The sequence below is a fragment of the Trypanosoma rangeli genome (assembly GCF_003719475.1).
Source record: "Trypanosoma rangeli strain AM80 chromosome Unknown Tra_15.4_contig_00050, whole genome shotgun sequence".
NCBI classification, from domain to species: domain Eukaryota; phylum Euglenozoa; class Kinetoplastea; order Trypanosomatida; family Trypanosomatidae; genus Trypanosoma; species Trypanosoma rangeli.
In genome coordinates this window covers 2,266-19,124 of record NW_021705794.1, presented here as the reverse complement: position 1 = coordinate 19,124, position 16,859 = coordinate 2,266, and the positions used below count along the sequence as shown (strand labels likewise).

At 55.5% G+C, this 16,859-nt stretch overlaps 10 protein-coding genes across 10 annotated transcripts in view, besides 13 other annotated features; all 10 read left to right on the top strand.

The window, feature by feature from the left end:
• The window catches only part of TraAM80_02252 (uncharacterized protein), a gene marked incomplete at both ends in the record, with an annotated part of 750 nt that extends 666 nt beyond the window's left edge, over window positions 1-84 (top strand). The window contains one exon of the mRNA XM_029379263.1: window positions 1-84. This exon is cut by the window's left edge and continues 666 nt beyond it. Coding sequence (XP_029240886.1) covers window positions 1-84 — 84 coding nt within the window.
• A 495-nt stretch (window positions 85-579) lies between these two features.
• Window positions 580-609: a microsatellite.
• A 29-nt stretch (window positions 610-638) lies between these two features.
• Window positions 639-663: a microsatellite.
• Window positions 664-716: 53 nt separating this feature from the next.
• Window positions 717-761: a sequence feature (A-rich).
• Window positions 762-851: 90 nt separating this feature from the next.
• Window positions 852-891: a sequence feature (A-rich).
• Window positions 892-922: 31 nt separating this feature from the next.
• Window positions 923-1,492, top strand: TraAM80_02251 (uncharacterized protein; the record flags this gene model as incomplete). The annotated part of the gene is made up of 1 exon (XM_029379262.1): window positions 923-1,492. The coding sequence occupies one exon, from the start codon at window positions 923-925 to the stop codon at window positions 1,490-1,492; it is 570 nt and encodes a 189-aa protein (XP_029240885.1).
• Window positions 1,493-1,614: 122 nt separating this feature from the next.
• Window positions 1,615-1,660: a microsatellite.
• A 19-nt stretch (window positions 1,661-1,679) lies between these two features.
• Window positions 1,680-3,470, top strand: TraAM80_02250 (uncharacterized protein; the record flags this gene model as incomplete). The annotated part of the gene is made up of 1 exon (XM_029379261.1): window positions 1,680-3,470. One exon carries the CDS (start codon window positions 1,680-1,682, stop codon window positions 3,468-3,470), a length of 1,791 nt encoding a protein of 596 aa, XP_029240884.1.
• A 172-nt stretch (window positions 3,471-3,642) lies between these two features.
• Window positions 3,643-3,692: a sequence feature (A-rich).
• Window positions 3,693-3,762: 70 nt separating this feature from the next.
• TraAM80_02249 (putative ribonuclease H1/H2 small subunit) lies at window positions 3,763-4,206 on the top strand (the record flags this gene model as incomplete). Its single annotated transcript, XM_029379260.1, has 1 exon — window positions 3,763-4,206. One exon carries the CDS (start codon window positions 3,763-3,765, stop codon window positions 4,204-4,206), a length of 444 nt encoding a protein of 147 aa, XP_029240883.1.
• A 268-nt stretch (window positions 4,207-4,474) lies between these two features.
• On the top strand, window positions 4,475-7,126 carry TraAM80_02248 (uncharacterized protein; the record flags this gene model as incomplete). Its single annotated transcript, XM_029379259.1, has 1 exon — window positions 4,475-7,126. One exon carries the CDS (start codon window positions 4,475-4,477, stop codon window positions 7,124-7,126), a length of 2,652 nt encoding a protein of 883 aa, XP_029240882.1.
• A 19-nt stretch (window positions 7,127-7,145) lies between these two features.
• Window positions 7,146-7,167: a microsatellite.
• A 16-nt stretch (window positions 7,168-7,183) lies between these two features.
• Window positions 7,184-7,212: a microsatellite.
• A 214-nt stretch (window positions 7,213-7,426) lies between these two features.
• Window positions 7,427-7,496: a microsatellite.
• Window positions 7,497-7,529: 33 nt separating this feature from the next.
• TraAM80_02247 (CNH domain-containing protein) lies at window positions 7,530-10,484 on the top strand (the record flags this gene model as incomplete). Its single annotated transcript, XM_029379258.1, has 1 exon — window positions 7,530-10,484. The coding sequence occupies one exon, from the start codon at window positions 7,530-7,532 to the stop codon at window positions 10,482-10,484; it is 2,955 nt and encodes a 984-aa protein (XP_029240881.1).
• A 166-nt stretch (window positions 10,485-10,650) lies between these two features.
• Window positions 10,651-10,705: a sequence feature (A-rich).
• A 121-nt stretch (window positions 10,706-10,826) lies between these two features.
• On the top strand, window positions 10,827-12,689 carry TraAM80_02246 (serine peptidase; the record flags this gene model as incomplete). The annotated part of the gene is made up of 1 exon (XM_029379257.1): window positions 10,827-12,689. One exon carries the CDS (start codon window positions 10,827-10,829, stop codon window positions 12,687-12,689), a length of 1,863 nt encoding a protein of 620 aa, XP_029240880.1.
• A 151-nt stretch (window positions 12,690-12,840) lies between these two features.
• Window positions 12,841-12,865: a microsatellite.
• A 63-nt stretch (window positions 12,866-12,928) lies between these two features.
• Window positions 12,929-12,945: a microsatellite.
• A 109-nt stretch (window positions 12,946-13,054) lies between these two features.
• TraAM80_02245 (uncharacterized protein) lies at window positions 13,055-14,410 on the top strand (the record flags this gene model as incomplete). The annotated part of the gene is made up of 1 exon (XM_029379256.1): window positions 13,055-14,410. One exon carries the CDS (start codon window positions 13,055-13,057, stop codon window positions 14,408-14,410), a length of 1,356 nt encoding a protein of 451 aa, XP_029240879.1.
• Window positions 14,411-14,646: 236 nt separating this feature from the next.
• TraAM80_02244 (putative SpoU type methylase) lies at window positions 14,647-16,053 on the top strand (the record flags this gene model as incomplete). The annotated part of the gene is made up of 1 exon (XM_029379255.1): window positions 14,647-16,053. One exon carries the CDS (start codon window positions 14,647-14,649, stop codon window positions 16,051-16,053), a length of 1,407 nt encoding a protein of 468 aa, XP_029240878.1.
• Window positions 16,054-16,368: 315 nt separating this feature from the next.
• Window positions 16,369-16,426: a microsatellite.
• A 63-nt stretch (window positions 16,427-16,489) lies between these two features.
• TraAM80_02243 (trans-sialidase) overlaps window positions 16,490-16,859 on the top strand; it is a gene marked incomplete at both ends in the record, with an annotated part of 591 nt that continues 221 nt past the window's right edge. The window contains one exon of the mRNA XM_029379254.1: window positions 16,490-16,859. This exon is cut by the window's right edge and continues 221 nt beyond it. Within this exon, the coding sequence (XP_029240877.1) occupies window positions 16,490-16,859 (370 nt within the window).

The following is a 16,859-nucleotide window of genomic DNA, read 5'->3' as shown; positions in this document are numbered from 1 at the left end:
GGACTCTCAAAGAATGTGCTTTTTTACGGCAGAGGACAACAACAACAACAGCAACAACAACAACAGCAACAGCAACAACAATAGTAGCAGTTACACAGCCGTCAATTGCTGCAAGAACAGTATCACTACGGGCGATAGCGGCGGACTGCCTCATCATCAGAAACCCTTCATTCCTCTGGCGTCACCGAGAGGGGTGAATTTGTCATCCTCGCAGATTTCGTCCCGGACGGGGCTGCGTGTGCAGCCACTAGCATCAATTATCACCTTCAGCACGGATAGAGGCACTGGGAAGGAGACAACACAGCTGCGGTCTGAGCAGAAGTTCAAGGAACAGCGAAGACGAGAACTGTACGCCTGGAACGAGCAGCTGCGACTGCAGCGGCAGAGTACTGCGGCGGCGGATGCGGTATAGGCCGTGACCCGCTCTTGACCATCTTGTTCTGCCAAATTTCAAATGCTGAATGCTTTTGTTTTGTTTTCTCCTTCTCTAAGTGTTTTCTGTACTAAGGCATATGTGTGCGTTTTCGTGGGGCGGCATGTTGCTTACATGAAACGCCATCGTTACAGCCATGCTACTGCTTTTTTTCTTTCTTTTGTTTTTTTGTTTTTCTACCTTGGAAAGGGAGAAACGCTTTGTGTATATGTATATATATATATATATATGTGCCACTTCGTTTTATCTTTATTTCTTTTTTGCCCGCGTTTCTTCCTAGACGTTTTTTTTTTTTTTCTTCTTCCTTTTGTTTATTGTTGTTGTTGCTCCAATGACGCTCGCTCAATGTGCTGCGTTGCGTCGGGGACGCACCTCTCTGTAGGTGCGTGTGTTGAAGATATTAGGCCCAACACTGCTGTTTCTTCTTTTTTCTTTTTGCTGTATTTGCTTTTCTCTTTGGCCCGGCGCCATGGATGGTTTCCTGCGTCTATGCCTACATGCCGTGGAGATTCCACCGCGGTGCAGCCGGTTGAGGGAGTGGCTGCCGGCATGACTGCATCCTTCCTGAGCACTGCGGTCAGCTACTTTGACCTGCTTGTCAACAGCGACCCACGGGTGGCGTTTGACGTTCTACACATGGGCGTCCTTGCCGCCATTGAGGAGGACGAGGCTCGTCACCCGCCTGGCCCCACGCCGCGCGCTGCTTCGTTTGCAAAAGCCGTCGTCGTGGGCGAAGGAGCGGACGTGCGCTTTGCCATACCGACGCATCAACCGGCGCTTGACGCGCGACTTCCGCAGCCGCAGGACATTCGCCGCCGTGGATGCGTTTCTTACCTCTGCTTCTCCGTCCGCACTGCAGGACGCGCTGGGGCCAGCGGTGCTGCACGTGGTTCAGAAGTATCGTCCGCAGGTGCTGCGAGAGCGAAGAGAGCGACGACGACGGCTGCAAGAGATGGAATCGTCTACCCCTCACGGCGCGGCGGCAGAGGAAGAAGAGCGCTCCGACGCACCGACTGGCTGATTGGCTGGCTGTGTATACATCTGTGCTTTTGCGACTGATGGAGAGGCGGTCAGGCTGTGTAGGATGTTCTCTGGCTGTCGTTTTCCAAACGCAGTCTTTGACGCCGTGTACCTGTTCCTTTTCCCCTTCTACTAGTGCGAGACACCGTGTTTTTATTACCATTTATTTATTTATTTATTCTATTTTATTTATTTATTTTTTTATTTTGCCGATTTCTTTGCACACATGTACAGTGGTCCACCACCGCAGTCACCGTTTCAAATGGAAGAACTACGTGCACGGGGGAACGCCTTGTTTTCAAGTGACCCACGTGTTGCGGCAGTCTTGTATCAGGAGGCACTTGACGTGTACGAGACACTGGACGATAAATCGGGCGCAGTGGAGGAGTACACAAAGTGTGCCGGCAACGCATTGACGTGTCTCTTTAAGCTACAAGAGTACGACGCATGTGCGACGCTGGCTGAGAAGGTGCTAAAACTTAATCCGTTAATCGCTAAGGCATATGCCTTTATTGGGAGATGCCTGCTGCTGCGACCTGCCCTGACCTTGTCGCACCGTGCGGGGCCACTGCCGTACCTGTGCCGTGCCCTGCACGTGCTGCCGTCCATGTGTGAAGCTCTGTGCCCATTTCTCCACGAGGCGCTCGACCGACTGCTACAAGAGCGTGACATGCCGCGCAACAGGGAGCCTTGTGTTGAGGTGCGACAGGGAGAGTGTGGAAAGTGTGTCGTGGCTGCTTCTGAGTTGCCTCCTCTATTGGCGGTGAGCTCCACGCTGCATCCGTTTTCAGTGTGTTCGTATGAGGAAACGGCGGGTAAAGGCCTGTGTGCACACTGTGGCGTGGTCCTCCTGTCTGATGATGTCGAGGAGCTCACCGCGCCGCTGCACGTCTGCAGCCAGTGTCAACTCGTATCGTACTGCTCTGACGCCTGTGCCACTAGCCATGGCCACCAGCACGAGGCATACGAATGTCGACTGTTTACTCGGCTGCGGGAGATGCTGCGGGTGATGCGGACTTGTGATGCGGAGGAGCCGGCCGACTTTTTCGCTGTCGCCACGCACTGCATCACCACCGTGAGTGGGCTGAAGGTGTGCAAGGAGGGGCATGCGGCGGTGCTTCAGCTGGAGGACCACGCGGTTGAGGCGTCGCAGAGGCTGACGCTGCTTGTGCGTCTCGTCCAGGATTTGTTTAGTGAAGAGGACCCCACGTTTGTCACCCGCATTATTGGTGCCGTGCGCTGCAATGCGCTTGAGGTCTGCGATGCCTCCGGCCTTCCGGTGGGTCAGGCACTGCACGCGGCGAACATCACGTCTTACTTTAACCACTCGTGTGCGCCAAACTGTGCGATGGAGGCCGGCGCGATCGTCACCACGCGCACTATCAGCCCAGGCGAGGAGCTCACTATCTCCTACTTGCCGCAACTCTACTGGCCAGCGTGGCTGCGACGCGAAGAGCTGATCGAGCGGTACTTCTTTGACTGCCGATGTGTGCGCTGCGGTGAAGGGGACCACAACCCGTTCGAAGCGGCGTTGGTGGCGACGCTTCGCTCGGACAGCCGAGAGAAAGAGCGTGAGTACGTGTGCTCCGTGCAGCTTCTCTGCAGCCGTGTGCGTGCCAAGAGTGTGAGCGAGGTGGGCGTGGCGGATCGCGACGCGCTACTCCGTCTTTTGCAGGACTGTTGCCAGCACCTTTTTCCGTTTCATTACCTCTGCCATGAACTGCGCAACACGCTAAGCTTCGTGTACGCGGTGCTCGATGACCCACTTGCGTGCTTGTGCAGTTGTCTGACAGAGTTGGTGCTGTGGGAGGCTATTGTGCCTGGCGCTCACCCAGTGAAGCGGCTAAAGGTGCAGAACGCGCTACGCTGTTGCGTGGATAATGTTGGTGGCGACGACGCACGGATAAATGAGACAGGCGGCAGCAGCGGCAGCAAGAGTGATGGGAATGACGAGCCAATGCTTCTTCTGCGGCCGCTTTTAATGAAATTTGCCACGCTATACGACGTTGTCTGCTGAATCGCCGATGCCGTCACGACACCGCGATGTGGGTGTTTTTGTCTGTTTTCCTAACACACATGCACGCTTTTTGGCCTCTATTCCCCGCCTTGTGCGTCTTCCTCACAGTACACTTTTGGGTGCCCGTACTTGACGCCGTTGCCTTTTGTTGTTGTGTTGGCCATGCCTGTACTCTTTTTTTTTTCTTTCTTTCTCACCTTTTGTTTTATTTTACTTCTCTTTGGTGCTCGTCCCGTCGCCTTACAATGGGACGTGGTAATCGATATCATTTCCAGCGGATTGTGCGAGGCGTATGGCGACGGGAGGAGACCAGCAAGCGCGGCCGGCGAGCTTAGCAGCGGTGCATTCTCTGCCCGTTAAGACGACATTTCGGGGCACAACGGACGTTGTAGAGAACTTCTCGCGGCACATTGTGCGCACGGAGGGTGGGGAGCTGCGCAACCGACTGCGTGGTCGCACACTCATTGGCCGAGAGGTCATTTTGCCGCCGTCTTACGTTCTTGCGTGCGTGAGTTTTGTGCCGCGGCGGCAGCAGCAGCAGCAGGGGACGGAAGCGGCTGGGCGTTTGGCCTTCTCGGCGCCGCCGTCGGCTCAGATGGAGGCCTCGGCCGCGGACGTTCGCGTTACCGCCACTGCGGATAGCCTTTGTGTTTGGGAGCACGACAAACCGCCCGAGCGTGCGGAGGCGCTGGGGCATTGGCTAGAACTTTCCCATGCCATACACTGTGCTCCATAAGCCCTCAGTGCCCTCACCGCCACCATGGAGGTGGGAGAGCGGCGGCGGTGTTCTGCTGGTCAGGTGTGACGATGATGGTGTTGGATGAGGCGTGTCTGTGTGTGCCGGGTTTTTGTGGCGGAGGGAAAAAAACAACAACAACATTTGTGATGTGTTTTTTTTCTTCTTTTTCTTTGTCCTTCTTGTCGTTGTGGTGCCGTGCTCATGCCGCACACATGGCCTTGTTTCTCTCACTTTTTCCTCTCTGCCTGCAGGGTCTGCTACAGAGATGGGTGGCCAACACCATGCGAGGGATCTGCAGGAGGCATTAGAGGCCAGCCGGCCGTATGAGCTTTTGAGTGAGCCGCTGCGGCACTGCGTGTCGCTGCCGGCGTACAGGCAGCACAGTGTGCACTTTGCTGCGATGCGGTACCACAGCTATCAACGCCTCCCCGACTATTTGCGTGCCGGCATGACGGAGCAGAGCTACTACAAGATCCTCGTTACTCACCTGCAGGAGAAGCTTCAGCTGTACCCATACGTGCATATACGCAAAGTTGTTCAATACACGCGGGAGACACCGCTCAGCTACTACACTACGATGATTGCGGAACTGCTCAAGGCAGAGCGCAGCTACGACACACTACCCAACTTCACCGCGGTGGATGTGCTGAACAGCGTTGGGATAGGGCGGAATCAGTACCTTGAGGTGACGAAGGAGGTGCGAAGCAAACTTCGGTGGCACATCAACAGGCAGTTTGTGCGGACTTACCTGCCGTCTGCGCTGCTCCCGTCGGTTACGCTTCCACCGTTTTGGGGTGTCTTTGCCGTGGACATACCGGCGGAGGCAGTCAAGAAGGCCGCTCTCAGAAACGACGAGGCCGCATTGCACCGTCACCTTCTCAAGCTACAAACTGACAAGGACGGCAGTAATCATAGCAGCAATGAGGGGTGCTGCTTCGCATGTGAGTTTCCCCACGACTCTATCCACGCGTTGTACCACAAGGGATTTGTGTGTGCGACATTCTCGGTGGCGCCGGAGGATCAAATTGTTGTGCCGCCACTGGAGCGCTTTGTCATGAATCGCACCTCCGACGACCCCACGGAGGTGTTGCTGTACAAGGTTCTTGTCACTGCTGACAATCGCACCTCGCTGAGTTTTCTTGCGCAACTCCTGATGCTCGACGAGGCGGACATCTGCGCGGCGGCTCAAGTGCACATTCGCCTCGGCCTTGCGCAGCTGAAAACAGTGCACATTCCAGAGGAAATATTAGACTCCATGGAACGCGTGCATAATACATGGCGAGGTGTTGTGCAAGAGCTCGTTTCAGAGGCCTCCGCGGCGTTAGTTACTACAGGCGTTGCGTCATCCTCATCACTGACCGCAGAGGTCTTGGGGGCGGAGGGAAACAGAAGTAGGGGCGCGCGCGCCAACAGCAGGAGTCACCCACCAAGGCGCATAGCGCTCATGTACGATGCCAGTCTTACTGGGTTTCTCATGACAAATTTGAGTGCCGACCCAACCTTTACACAACATGCCGTGACGCTCTTTGAGGTGGGAAAACTATCAGAAGAGATGATTGGGAGTTTTATCGAGAAACTGGAGAAGGTGGATCTCCAAAAGGAGCACTACCTTGGCGACGAGGCTGTGAAGTATATGCATACTGTGCAGGGTTTACGCGAAGTACTCAAGACGCTGCGGCGTGTGGTAGGGCAGGATAAGGAGTCCGGCGTGGATATGCTCAAGGTGGAATCCATGAATGAGCTGGAACCCACAACTCGGTATTCCGTTCTGGGAAGAAATTACTGGGCATACTTTGTGACCTCCCCGGTCTCGTATGCTCCACTCATTGATGTCGCACTCAATGGTGTGTATGGCAGCACGGTGAGTCTGATGCCGTCGCCCTGGATGACGTTGTACCTCTATAGCAAAATGGGTACTGGGCCACCCTCATTGTTGCTGCCTGTGGGGGCGCGTCTCGCGGCATGGCCGCCGCTGCTGCAGGACACGGAAAAAAGTATCTCCAGGCTGCGTCTGCAGCCGCTTACGATGGATGCAGAAGTTACATATGTGGAGGCTGCCACATCAATTATTTTGGTGAATGAAATGACGGCCATGGCACCCATTTTGGTGCAGCGTGTGGAGGATGTACCGCTGGAACGTGAGGTGGAGGACATATTTTTGGTGGAGTTACCCATGCATACCTCTGTGGACGTCATGGTGCCCTTTACCGCCTCAGATGCCGAGGCCGTGGCGTTGCTGCGCTCAGCTGTGATGCAGCGGTCTCAGGCAGCCGCAGTTTACTTTGTTGGTTCCGACGTGAAGGATGAGGTGGTGACCCTGGCGCGGTTTCTGGACAAGCTTCACCTGGCTGTGGAGGTGATGCACCTGGAGGACTCCGTTGGCCATCTGACCTTCCACGTCTCCCTTAGCGAGGTGAGCGGCGAGGGGGTGACGGCGGAACGAGCACCATCGACGCCAACGATGACACTGACTGACGCCGTGGCGTCCCCAGTTTCAGCAACAGCGCTGCCACACGTCAAGGCGGCGTTGTGTTACTTGTTGGGCAGCGTACACATAACCGACATCGGCCTGGGAATACCCGTGACGAGCCCGGACTGCTGCGCCGTCATGGTGCGCCACCTGGAGGCGCTGCTGGGTGAGACGCGTAGCGAGCACCACAACAACGCGATGCGGGAGCTCGCAGCCGACTTTGGTCTCTTTTTGAGCTCCTACTCGCCGCTGACTTTAGTGGCCCGGGAAAAAATGGCGCTTCAGTCCACTGCGGTGGCTGGCCCCTCCGCGCAGCTGCATGTCCGGCGGCTGGGCGCGGACGGCAACGGCGGCGTGCCGTTTCCGAGCGCCATGATTTTATTCGACGGGGAGCGCCTCTCTGTTGTGGATGAATGGGACCCTCTTGTGGAGTTGTGGCAGGTGTAATCACTGCCGCGTACCTGCACCGCCCCCCCCCCCCCCTCCCCACACACACACTACACCTCTTTCTTTCTTTCTTTCTTTCTTTCTTTGTGTGTATGTGTATGTGTTTGCGAAAACGCCGCGTTGCCCGGGTGTGAGCTGCCAAGTCTGTAAATACGAAGCGAGGCAGTAGCAAAAGGGTCGGCAGCCACCACGGCGCTGTCTTTGTCGTTGCGCGTGTGCTTGACATGGCGGCTCGTTTTATTCTCCTTGAGTTTCTCGCTTCTTCGTGTGGTGATGCGGCTTTCACCACGCGCCTGCAGGAAATAAACATACATAAACGCAAAATAACAAACAGAAGCAACAACAACAAAAAAGAACAAACACACACGCACGGATCCATCCATTCATCATTTTAGTATCTGTCATGTCGCATGAGGCGTTTCGTCTGACGGAACTTAAAAAGAAGCTGCCATACAAGATTGAGAGCATCGCTACTGTTCGCAACCTCTTCTTCGTGGGCACAAACGACGGCAAACTGATCGTGTACGAAGTGTCTCTCCAGGACCATGACGCCCAGTGTGTCTACATTCACTCCTCGAAGCACAAGCAGCCCATCCGCATGATTATCCCCATTGCGGAGGAGGAGATTCTGCTCCTGGTTGTGGGCGACGTGATTTCGGTGCACCAGTTGAATCACATGACCTCCGCCCAGCTAGACTGTCTGCCAGAGGACCGCTTGCCTGAGCTACATACGGTCAAGGGAACCAAGGATGTCGTTGCACTTCACCTGAAGCGGCAACGGGGCACCTTTTACATGGCGGTGCTGCAGCGCAAAAAGATTACAGTTTACGCGTACAGGCAGCAGCTAAAGGAATTTGTGATAGTGAACGATGGCCTGCTGCTACCAGATGGGGCCAAAGCAGTTCTTTGGGTGGGGAAGAATCTCATGATTGGATTCCGCCGGGAGTACGTCCTCATGCAAGTCGCGAATGGTGTCACAGACTGCCTGTACCCCACAGGCAAGAGCGGCACTCCGCTGCTCCTTTCCCTCGACCCGGTGCCAGAGGTGCTTGTAGGCGAGGAAACCACTGGCGTGCGTGCGCTGCATGACGGCAGCCGTGTGCCGGGAAAGAACGGGATGCCGTGGTCGTCGATCCCCACCAGCGCGGCATACATTCACCCCTTTCTCCTCACTATACATAGCGGCGGCAACTGCATTGAGGTGCGACTGCCCTTCTTTACCGACAACGTGAAGGCGGCAGATGCTGAGCTGTGGCAAAGCATCAGCCTCAAGTGCGCCGACCGTATTTCGCAGCGCCCCTTTGCCGACTTTGACGCCAATTTGCCAAAAGAGACAACACCCCCCGATACATTGAGGAAGGACATCACGATTGTGGTTAATAGTAGCAACACCGTGTATTTGCTCGAGCTTGTGCCTATTCGGGAGCAGGTCCTCGCGCTAGCCTCTGTGGACTGTGTCGAGGCGGGTCTGCTTCTCTGCCAGCTGTGCACCAATGAGGTGGATCAGGTGACGGTGGGTAGCCTCAAGACTCAGTTTGCGCTGTGGAGCTTCAATACGAAAAAGGACTTCAAGACAGCCATGCTGCGCTTCCGCGACGCCAACGTTGACCCACTCCTCGTCATCTATCTCTTCCCGGGCTTTCTCACACAACGCGCGCAGGCGGAGTGGCAGCCACCACAGGCACATACTCACCCTCTAGAAACAACGGAGCTCGCCCAGCACATGCCGAATGCCCTCGCGGCATTTCTTGACTATGCGGTGCCACTGCGCCGGGAGTATGCGACGGTGGAAACCGAAATGCTTGCAGAGGCCATTGACACCGCAATTCTGAAGGCATACGTGATCCTTGGAGACGAACCGCAGCTGCTTTCATTTCTTGCCGAAGGGAACGCGTGCTCACTCGCAGAGTCAGAGGTGTTTCTGGCGGAAAGTGAACAGTGGGTGGCGTTAGTGATGCTCTGGTACAGCCACCGGCAACACCATAAAAGTCTCGCTCTGCTTCAAGCACTTGGCACGACGGGAGAACGCATCTCGCTGAAATCTCTTCTATCAACATCATCTTCTTGGGTTGGACTTTCCTTTGACGCGGCGTTCTCGCGTATCCTTCAGCCGCTACTGGTGAAAGCACTTGGAGACTCTGGCAGCATGCTTGTCGCTCCTAGTGAGGGTGGAAAAACGGATTTCATACCGCAAACTGTTATGGCGCAGCTTCTTGCTGAGGTTGCCGTGGATGTGGAGCCGTCGCAGCAAACGTATCTGCTGCGGCGCTGTGTAGGCGTGGTGGTGACGATACTATACATGCGGTTGCTCTCGTGGGAGGAGCGGGAGAGTATGGCGTTGGTGGAGCAATATTCTCCGTGGATTCTTGCCAATGTCTCTCCGCGGTGGTCAGTTAGGATGTTTGCAGGGGTAGGCCTTCAACCAAAGGACTACGCCGCCGTGCTGCGTATTATCGGCAGCGATATGAGTGACATTGGCGCAACGCAGCCTTATGAGCGTGTTGTTGAGTGGCTTTCTTTTATCTTTGCGGACACCTGCAACGTGTCTACAGACGCCTCCCTGCACGACGCTTATTTTCAAAGCCTGATGCAGCTTGTGCTGTCACCGTCTTGCGCGACGGCAGCGACGGCGGAGGAGGAGCAATGGACGGCAACAGGGCGCCAACGTCTAGAAAAATTCCTGCGGTCGTCTCACCACATAGACCTGACGCGGGTGCAAGCTGTTTTGGAGCAGCCGGAGGTGCGCGGGCTGATGTATGCGGAGCGTGCCATCATTTATTATCGGCTCAAACGGCACGAAGAGGCTATCCGTATGTTTCTGTACGAGGCGCAGCAACTGCAGGCGGCGCAGGACTACGCGACGCGTGTGGGCCGTGATGGGCAGGATGGCTTTCAGATTCTTCTGCACCTTCTGCTCAGCCCGGGTGACGGGTGTACCGGACCGCGGCTGAGTGACGCCCTCACCATCGTCAACACCTGCGATGAGGTGAACCCGTTCACGGCGCTGCCAATGCTGCCAGCCGACACCCCGCTTGCCCCAATTGCGGGGTTTGTGAAACGATCGCTCCGCGATGCATCAGCACGGAGCCGCAACGCCGCCATCCGCGCCAGTGTACTTGAGGCCCGTATACGACAGGCGGAACTGAAACTTGCACGTGAGCGTGCACTGCAGGTTGTGCTGGATCTTGGCAGCAGCTGCGTTGTATGCGGGAAGAAGCTGCGCCCGGACGTTGTTTTTGCGCGGTTTCCAAACGACGTCGTGGTGCACCAGGCGTGTATGGAGGATGAACACATTTGCCCCGTCACGTACAAGGACTTTCGTCTCGGCATTGAGCCCGTCGCTCGGGGCACCCTTTAATGGTGTGCACTTCCCCTCTTTTTTTTTTTTGTACAAAAAAAAAAGTCGTCTGTCTGTCTTACATGTTCCGCAGGGCGAGACGTGTGCGTGTGCCTGAGTACAACACAAAATGAAGAATGACGTCAAAACGCCTTTGCTGTGAGTGGCTGGGACGTGATGTACGCGCTTTTTTTTTTTGTTTCACTTTGCTCCTTACTTTATTTTTGTTTTTGTGCTTGTTTGCGTGATCTGCCTGGTTGCGTGTGCTCCCGCAGCTTTTGATTCGATGCTGTTTCTTTTCCCCTTGCTTTATTGGCTGCTGCTGCTGCTCTCTTGTTGAACGCCGGCCGCAGGGTAGAGGGGATGGCGTCTTTCTTCGGTTCCATCGTGAAGTCCATCATTTTGCCGAAGCCCATCCCGAGCTACGACACGAGCGACCACCTTGGCAAGCTGCTTCACATCCCGCGGGTGGACTGGCGAACGCGAAAGGAGAATGGCAGCTTCACCTACGGGCTTCTGCTGCTTGACTCGACTGCGAAGTACATTGTCATTTATGCTCACACGAATGCCGTCGACATGGCCATGATGGTGGGCGAGCTTTCGTACTTTAGTAAGCGTGCCTCCGCCTCGGTGCTGCTCTTCGAGTACACCGGATACGGCATCTCACACGGCGACACAACGGAAACATCCATGAAGGAGGATATGCTTTCGGCGTACTGCTACGTCGCTCGCCAGCTGCGAGTGCCACCCAACCGAATTGTGCTCATGGGTCGTTCCATTGGAACGGGTCCTGCCGCACAGCTGTGCGCGGAGTTGCAGGAGGAGAGCGAGGTCCCTGCCTTGCTGGTGTTGCAGTCCCCGTTTACGTCGCTAAAGGAGTGCGCCAACGAGATTACGCGAAATGTCGGCTCCATTGTGAGCTTTCTAGGTTACGACTGGTTTCGCACCATCGATGTGATTGCGCAGGTTCGTTGCCCAGTGATTATTCAGCACGGTGTTCTTGACGACGTGGTACCGTTCGAACACGCCGAGCGACTGAAGCGCGCCATTGAGGATGCCGAGACTCCCGGATTAGTTGAACTGTACATGGAGAAAGTATGCAAGCACAATGATCTTCCCATAGCAAGCATGGCACGTATCGTTGACAGGAAGTTGCGAGGGTTTGGAAAGGAGCGGTGCCTCCAGATCAGATGTCGAGCTTACTTGACTGTAAACCCACCCATCTATGAGTATCTTTTTTGCAACAACGGGAAGCGAATTGCAACGTTGGATGCCTTGCTGCAGCACTGGAATGAGACGCTAGCAATCGGCTTATTCGCCTACAGACGAGAAAAGTTGTACATTCTGCTTGTTGCCAGCGTGGCACTCTTTGCGATGCGGTGCGCGCAGGTGTGGCAGTGCTACACGGGGAACTGGAAGCGGCAGCACAGCGGGGAGGGGGGCGGTGATGGCTCTCACTGCAGCAAGGAGGACATCATCAACCGGTACTTGGGCTGCTGCGGAAGTCCGCTCGGCGTCTTCCTTGGGGTAGAGGGCACACCGCCGCTACACAAGTTTTTCGGCGTCAATGTGGCGGCAGGGGCAACACAGGGAGGGGATAGTAACGCTACCGCTGCATGCATGGTCTACGAGGACCAGACCACGTACTTAAGTGTGGCAGAGTTGGAGTTTACACCTGGCCTGATGAAGAGTGTTGTTGCAGCGATCTCCACAGCTCCCACCCTCACCGACGCAGCGGGGTCAGGGACACAGGTTTTTCTTCAGCAGTGTGTCGTGACACGAATACAGACCGAGTGTGAACGCCTGGTGGCCTTTCTTGACGACGGCGAGTGGAATAATTTGCTTTTTCTACTGCTCAACTTTGACGCGACGGCTGCCACGTACCTAAGCAGCAAAGCACTGCACTTCTACAATGAATTTACCTCCCCGGTGGGTGGTGCGGGTAAGCCGCACGAAAACAAGGAGTCCATCTCGGATGTTAAGGAGTGGCTGCAGCCATGGATTGCGACCCCGAACGCACAGACCTGCCTCGGCGGGGAGGTGCCGTGGGATTACTACCTGTTTAAGGCACGCGTGTGTGTGCAGGAGGACTATCAGCTGCGGCCATACATGTGCTGGGCGGAGGCAAAACGCGTTATGGACGCCTGGCTGGTGGTGGCGGAAATCTACCGCTTATTTACGACGCACTCGCGTCGCTGTCTTCGTCCCGCGTTTACTTACACCTGAGGCGGCAACAACGGAGTGGCAGCAGAGAAGAAGGAAGTGGAGTGAAGCAAAAAAGGGAAAAAGTGGAATAAAGAGACTCTAAATGGGAAACAGCTTGTAGGCCACATCTATGGCTTTTCTTGCGCGGTGGTAGTGATGTGGGCTCTACGAGTATTATTATTATTATTATTATTATTTTTTCGTTTTGCTTCTCTCTCACACACCCCCCCCTTCGCCCTCGCCCTATACGAACTCACCTCTTTTTTTTTTTTTTTTTGGGGGTTTCTATCCTTTTGCTTTTTTGTGACCGTCACTGTCACCGTGGCCGCAGCCGCAGCGGCGTTTCTGGGTATTCCCTCCTTGAAGTGGGTGAGGCGGAGTGTGACATGCAGAAGCTGGGGGGCGGCAGCGGGCAAAGTCCCTCCCAACTCTCGAGCTCGCTTTCTCTACAGGCAGAGCCGGCATCCGTGAAAACGTTTGTTGCACGAGCTGTCGAGCTGCTTGCCAGCGCACGAGAAGACGGCGGATTTTCTGGAACGCTGCGGTACTATGACCTGCGACTGCTGTTGCAGCGGCTTGGCTGTGTCTGGGATCTAGAGCGCCTGGACGACTGCTGGTATGATATGGTGCGAGGCCGGCCGGCGTCTGTCGTGGAGGACATGCCGTGGGCAGCGCAGTGCATTTATGAACACCTGCGCGGCGACCGTGTGGAGTTTCCTGCACGAACCCCGAGTACACAGTTGTGTGGAGACGTACGTGCGTTGACATCGCAACGAGATGAACCCGATGACCTCGCTGCAGAGGCTGACGTTTCCCAACCCGATCCGCTGCATACACGGTCCTCACAACTGCAGGTGCCGATGCCAACACACGACCCAGAGAAACAGCCAGAGAAGTCACAGGAGGCGGTTCCTTCGCGGCAGCAGCAGGGCCTTTCAGCAAAGAAGCGCCATCCCACCATAACACGAGAAACGCGTTTTGCATCGCCAACCTTGTCGAGTGTGCGACGGGACCGTCCGACCTCCGTGCCAGCGCGGCGAAAACAGGCGGGGGAGGCTTCTCCCAGGCGCAGACGCACATCGCCACTCAATGCGGCAACCGCGGAGGTTTTCCGCCGGCTTATAGAAGATGCCGACAGAAGGCGAAGGCGGGCGTCGCCGCCGACGCCGACTTTGACGTTACCAGTGGCAGAAACACGAGGAGGAATGGTGACGCCAGCCAAGGCGCAGACGGGGCCCGCGGATCGGTTGCCCTCGGCGACGCGGATTTCCCGGCACCCTTCACAGACGGGTCAGAACTGGAACAAACCGACAAAGTCCTACGTTGCAAAGCTAGCCCCTGAGCCGGCCTCTGTGGATTGTCTGGAGGCTGCGGCACCCACTCCCTATGTGGAGAGGCGGGAGCCACTTGGACCCTCAACGTACGTGCCATCAGGTTACGTGGAGGCGGTGGCGCGGCTACGACGCTTCGCTGCATCTCGAAACCATCTTAAATTTGTAGATTCTTTGCGTGCCACAACGCCAGTTTCCGCCGCGACGGGAGCGGCAGTGGAACGGGCACCTATCCTGCGGCTGCCCGTCTCTGACAGTGTTGAGGGAAGAACATGTACCGTTGACGTCCGTCTGGCGGCGCCTGTTCGTTCCCACCGTCTTATGGTTCCACAAGATGTGCCGTATGATGACCCATCGCGGGTGCTCATTAAAAATTTTCTCAGCGGATGTCGTGTGAGGTCCGGTGGATAGAGGCGAGAGGATGCGGCATTGATCCTGATTCTCGTACGACCCAAAACTGAATTCCTTCAGCGACAGGGACGGGTGTTACGGCTATAGTTATTTTGTCCCATTTGTGAGGTGACTGCACGTGCTGTTTCTCGCTAGATATGTTTTTTTTTTTGTTGTTGTGTTCCTCTCTCTCACTCTGTCTTTTGCCTGGTGCGCCCATAGACACAGGCTCACTGCGAGCACGTCAACCGACTCCCATGCACCGGTCGGCACGTGGGTTACTCAAACGGGACTTTGATGCATGGGCGTACAACATTAGGTGGCCGCAGCGGAAGTCCTTTTTGCCGCTGCTGGGAGTCGCAAGCCTGACGGTGGAGGATATTAAATTTGCGTACAATGCTTGGTGCCTTCTGCGCCTCGCCATGTTTTTCGGCACCGGGCACCCAAAAATTCTGAGTCCGCTGGTGAACACCACCCCCTCAATGGATATAATGTACGGTGGGAACCGCCTTTTTTACATGCACGCCGACGTGGGAGCGCCGCTGTCGCACCGGAAGCCCAAAGTCGCCCTCACCCCCTGCTACCCTAATGCATGGCCGCTGCAGAGTTTTCCGTGGCGAAGCATTTTTTCTGCAGCGGGCAGTAGACGCACGCAAGACGATGCAATGGACGTTGGCGTGGAAATTGTGCTCGGGATGGAAAATGGACTGTCTGCGAGCGTCGTTGCGGAGTGTGACTACTGCCTGTATATTCCGCAGTACGGATCGATTGGGTCGCTATCGATGATGTCGGCCATGGCGATTGCTTTGCATTCTGCAGCCAGCGCTCACAATAACACACACACTGGTGATGAAGAAGAATCCCTTCCCGTTGCGTTGCGGGGCCATATGCCACAAAGTCACGGTGCCTCCAACGAGACGCAGCAGAAGGACCTTCCGCACGAAAAAAACCTCCTTTCGCTTTCCAACGCGGAAATTGTGGCTCTGCTCGGGGCGAGGCGTTTGTCCTATCCCATGCAGCTGTCCGTTATGGTGCACAATGAGTTTGGTGACCGGAACATTGGTGCAATAATGCGCAACGCGAATGCGTTTAATTGCGAGCAGATGATTGTGTTAAACCGACGGAAATTTAACCGACGCGGGGCTGTCGGTACGCAGCATCTGCTACAGACGACATTTTACCCGGCGATAGACGATATCGGTTGCCAGCAATCGCTCGCCGGGTACACGATTTGGCTGCTCTACCAGTACTATCCCTACCTCAAGATGTATGAGGACACCAACGACGACGGCGGAGCCACTTTTATTCGGCCCGGAAGGCCGGTCTTTCAGGCCTGGTTCCAGGGCAACCACAGACTGAATCAGGAGCATCCAATGATGGGGTGCCATGCCTCACATCTGAGAGGAAAAGAGGTATACCTGGATAACTTTGATTCCGTGTGTTCGGCTGTTAGGGACGCCTCAAACGAGGGCTACCGTGGGATCATGTTGGCCGTTCCAGAGGAGGGGGCCTCGTTTCCTTGCGACATTGTGCGGCATGCGCAACGAATTGCATACGTTGTGCATCCGGACCGTCTTGCGAGGGAGGTTCAACGTGGTCTCAACGGGGCACTTTCCTCCGCAATTGCACTAGAGAGATTAAGAACCGCGGTGGACTGCCTATAGCGGTACCTACGCTGCCAAGCTATCGTTCCAGCTCATACACTACGCTTCTTGTTTTTGCAGTCATACTGCGTGTTTACGTTGCCCCTGTGGCAATGCTTCGGTGTAAGTGAGTTGCGGCAGGGAGAAGCACTGCGGGGCAAATGATGGCGATATGGGGACTCAACTGTGGTTTCGGGCAGCATTCATTGTGTTGCTCCTTTTCTTTTAACCTGCCTGCTTCTTTCTTACATTTCTCTCACACACACACGGGAGGAAAGAGACCAAACACTACTTGCTGCTGTGCACATTGAAAGGCTCTGCAGTCACCACCAGCACCACACACACACACACAAACGCACACAAACGCACACACACACAAACGCACACACACACAATTGTTGCGGCCTGAGCGGATCCACCGCAAGGAGGGAAGGGAGACAGTGAGTGAGAGTAACACATGCTCAACATGTCCCGGCACATGTTTTTGTATTCGGTGCTGCTCCTTCTCTGCGCGCTGTTGGTGTGCTGCGGCGGTACGGCTGTGCATGCCGAGAAGAGAAGTACGCCAAAGGAAACGCAAACACCAGAGGCTGTTGATTTTTTTGTGCCGTATCGAACGATTGTGGAAACAAGTGCTGGAAGTGGAACGAGGGTCTTCTTTGTCTCACCTTCTCTCGTCAGTGCTGGTGGAGTTTTGGTTGCGCTTGCCAAGACCCAGGCCAGAGCTCTATCCTCCGATAAATATCGTACTTCGATCGTTTATGCTGATGTTGTGGCGGGGTACATTGACCCTGCGGAGAACTGGTCGTCTTTTGTTGCTGAGGTCA